This window comes from Rhagoletis zephyria, unplaced genomic scaffold, assembly GCF_001687245.7.
Source record: "Rhagoletis zephyria isolate East Lansing unplaced genomic scaffold, Rhagoletis_zephyria_1.1 Rzeph_scaffold_05082, whole genome shotgun sequence".
Lineage (NCBI taxonomy): Eukaryota > Metazoa > Arthropoda > Insecta > Diptera > Tephritidae > Rhagoletis > Rhagoletis zephyria.
The window spans coordinates 3,575-7,710 of NW_016162165.1; the positions used below are offsets into that span (position 1 = coordinate 3,575).

The 4,136-nt window shown below is 35.0% G+C and overlaps 1 protein-coding gene across 1 annotated transcript; it reads right to left on the minus strand.

The window, feature by feature from the left end:
• Positions 1–296: 296 nt before the first annotated feature.
• On the minus strand, positions 297–3,928 carry LOC108371576 (uncharacterized). The gene is made up of 3 exons (XM_017627162.1): positions 3,561–3,928; positions 3,102–3,447; positions 297–1,363 (listed from the first exon to the last, which is right to left on the minus strand). The coding sequence occupies exons 1-3, from the start codon at positions 3,893–3,895 to the stop codon at positions 1,022–1,024; spliced, it is 1,023 nt and encodes a 340-aa protein (XP_017482651.1). The 5' UTR covers positions 3,896–3,928; the 3' UTR covers positions 297–1,021.
• Between the last annotated feature and the right edge of the window lie 208 nt (positions 3,929–4,136).

Sequence of the window (4,136 nt, forward strand, 5' to 3'; positions counted from 1 at the left end):
ATAGAATCTAAATGAGGAATAACCAAAGGCGGTAGGACATCGTAAATCTGCTGCTATGTATTTCCGTGGCAAGTTTCGTATAGCTTTTTAACTACGCCAAAAACTTGTAGCTGTTTAAATTCTTATTTTTCAAATAATATTTTTCATAAAAAATAAAGTAGGTCTAAGGAGCTTTATAAAGTGACATTTTCATAAAAATTTTCTATTTATAAAGCATTTAAAGTCTTCTTTATTTTTTATGAATTTGGATGTTAATCTACAAATTTTTTTTTCCGCCAATAGCTATAGACGCGCAACAAAGAAAAGTCGAAAATACTAACACAGTTTCAAGCATAAAAATAAACTCCAATCCTCCATGAAACTTTGCAAGTAGAGTTATCGATACATATTGTCAGTGACTAAGGCTAAGCGCATAGTGGAGCGGCGAGCAAAGAGTATCGAGCAAAGCTTCAATTACACACGTATTTTTTTCAATGGGAGCGCACATATTTATTTAGTGAAGAGCAAAGCGTACATACACGTTTGTAATTGACGCTTTGCTCGATGCTATGCTCGCCGCTCCACTATGCGCTTAGCCTAATGCATCATTCAAAGATTTTTACAACCATATTTCTCTCTTATGATATACCGTTATATTTAGGTGCGTATGATTTATATTTTTAAGTATTTTATTAAATGCTGTGAAGTTTGATTTGATTTGGTATTTTTTGGTATTCTTCGCGCACCTGATTGCACTTAGATTTTAGTTCGCTAAATCAATATGACATTGAGCCTGAAATTAAGCTCTTTTTATGTACCCTTTTATCGCTACACTTTCCATTTTCCTAAGCCTTATTCTTTCGCAGTCCTTTTCTTTCGTGTCCCCAGCACAATTCTCGCTTCGTTGTATATATGTATGTATTGTAATAGTATATGTTTATATTACACATACATAAATATATTCAACGCCATTTGTTTAAACGCGAATTATGCCCTCAACTGCCTGTCTTTTCACCAACAAAATAACTTCACTTCCTTCGCTTCACTGCTTAGCTCCTCCACCTGGACCATAGGATGAGGCATCACTTATGCGACGTGTTAAAGTTGCCTTGCGATTTAATGTGGCCGATGAGTGATTGGATTGCAGTGTATTGGTACTTAAATGATGATTGGAACGATGTGAAGGATAGTAGTTGAGTGGTGCCATATTCGGATTATCGATGCGTGTTGGTGACGAAACTACGGGGCGTGGTGAAACACGTTGTAAAGTATTGATTACTTCCTGTGGTTCTTGATATCCAGAATCCAAGTCATCATGATACGAATCCATAAGTGGCGTGGGGTCTTCATAGTCATAATCCACGAAGCCATTGTTGTCGAAAGACTGAAAAAACGTTGCAATATTAAAGTCATTTGAGTTACTGGTTTCACACTGAGGTAAAACCCACGTATTCAGAACAAATTGTAAAACAAACATTTTTAAAATAATTTTACTTGTTTTTATTTGAAAACGCATATTTTTGAACATACATAAATTAAACATTTTAGAATTTCATCTGAATTTGAGAATTTTCAAATAACAAACGATCGGTTTCAAAAGCGATTTTAATATGTTCATATTAAAAACTAAAATATAAATTTTAGAATATGAATTGGGCATGTTTTTTTCTCAAAACAAAAATAAATATTGTAGGTGCAAAACCTGGGTCAAACGTTTTTAAAAATAAAACGTTCCATACAAATTTGAAAACGTAAATTTCTCTGGGCAACTTTGATTCAAGTTTAACGCTCAAATCTTACTTTTTTTGCTGTATAATGTTTGTTTGGATTCCAAAAATGCATACAGCTGTACTGCATTCATACGAAACAAAACTTTTTTTGCTAACTGAGTTTTTTATTCACAGAAATAAATTTATGAGTCGTCGCTACAAAACGATATTAGCTAACAGCGAATTGTGCGTGGAAACACGTTATAAAAATGCATATACACACAGTTATGGGAAAAATAAGGACACAACACTTTGACCAGTTTTGGCTTTTTTATGCAGAAATTAAAAAAAAAAACGCAACAACAAACTTTTTATAACTTTTTTTTAGAAAAATTCGAATCATGTAGTTTGTAGCCCCTTAAATTCTAGTAATACATGGAAAATTTCAAGCGTCTAAAACGCGAGACAGACGGGCATGCTTATGCAGATTAACTAGCACACAAATGCACATAATAATTTTGCCCTGACAGACGGCAGTAATGCGGATTAACGAACCGCAAATGCGTGGGTTCGAGTCCCATGGCCAGTAGAACTTTCATTTATTACTTTTTTATTAATTTTTTTTATAAGTTCTGTATTATTTTTAACGTTGCTTTCAGTTTGTTGTTGACTTTTTTAATAAAATTTAACACTAAAAAATTAAATTAACTAATAGTGAAATAAAAAACGTGATATAAACTAAAACAAATGAAAATAAAATAAAGTAAAATTATATAATGTAATGTGGAACGATTTTCCGTCATCCCTTGTCAAATTTGGTTTGGAGACAAACCGGTTTCGGCGTTGTGCCATCTTCAGTGTCATTTTTCGTAAGATTATATATATTTATAAGTCAAATAAAATGTAAAAAAATAAAAAAACAATAAAAACAAAAAAACTTGTAGCACGCAACTCTCCCCACTCGGCTACCGCGCACCAAATTCGCTTTCTTTGTTTGCCTATTTGTAAAAAAGACAAGGGTTAAGTTTCAAATTTTTCTTAAACCGACCTTTGAAAAAAGTTCAAAAATAGCATCAAAAATCTCATTACTATGATTCCATTGAAACACTTTTTAAATGTTTTTGTGCGAAGTTTTAAGCTTAAACTGTTTTGTCATCTGAGTTGATTTTTTCAAAAAAATACTTAAAAAAAATTTGCAGTCATAAATCCAATTTCGGAGGTATTTTCAAATCGGTCCAGCTCACGTATATCTTCATATTTGTCCAAAATATTTTGGCGCAAGTCTTAAAATATAATAGATTTTATAATTCCAATGGAAAGACAGTACCTTTTTTTTGTATGGGGAGTGATGCAGTCTAATGTACATACATTACAAAAAACCCAACCAACAAACATAATACGTGGTTGCCTTACCTTCACCGGTACACGCTTGACATATTCACGATACGTTGGATTTGGCACTTTTGTACGATAATCCACCACTTCATAGTGGCCATCTTGTACAACATTCCCATTTGCCACTGGATAGTCTGAAATAAAGTGTCGCGTGCCGTGCGGGGTAAGGGTGGCCCATAGTAAGCGGCTATCGTTTGCCAATTGCGTCTGCAAAGTATCGCGATTGTTGGTCGTAGTGCAGGGATACAAAATACCACCAGCCATAAATGGATTGGCTTTGGTTGAAGATTCACCCAAAGCGCCCATGCCACTCTGTTTGATATTCGAATCGTGATAGGACAAATTGCAACTGGAAAATAGAGTGCTGCAATAAAGAGTTATATTACTTTTATAAAGTGCAATGCAATGCAAAAAAATTATTTAAACAACAACAAAAAAGAGCACACATATTTAGATATGTGTCTCTCTTATACTTACTCTCTGCATTTGAGCAATATGACTGCCAAGAGGCCACCCAAAATTAATACACCAACGCAACACGATATTAAGACAAAGAGCCAAGTGTTCTCCAAGCCTTTCGAATCGACACCAGTCAATTCGACAAATTCGATGCCACCACTTTCGCGTGGATTTGGGCTGGGGTCGCACAAGAAGGGCGCAAAGCATGGATGAGTGTCGTTTGTTGGTACTGCGGCCGCTATAATGGCTGTGCGCGGCAGCAGAAAGGACGGCAAAGGGGGTGGCGGCATGGAGAGTATGGAGTCAGGCGGTGGGCCTGCATAGTTGCAATTGCCAACGCAGCTAGCAATCATTTTCGTCGACTGTTGAGTGAAAGAAAAAAAGTGAAAAAGAACACACAACTTTTTTTTACTTGTACTTTAAAGCAAATAAATATAATTATTTTTGTTGAAGTCTCTTCTCTGCCATTAGCACACCAATAATTTACCTGTGCAGGAAACACGATTACATCGTAAAATATCGATCGAGTATACACTTGAGGCAAATTGGCAATTAATTTTCACTGCAAAACTGAAGTGTGCGCAGGCATTTCAA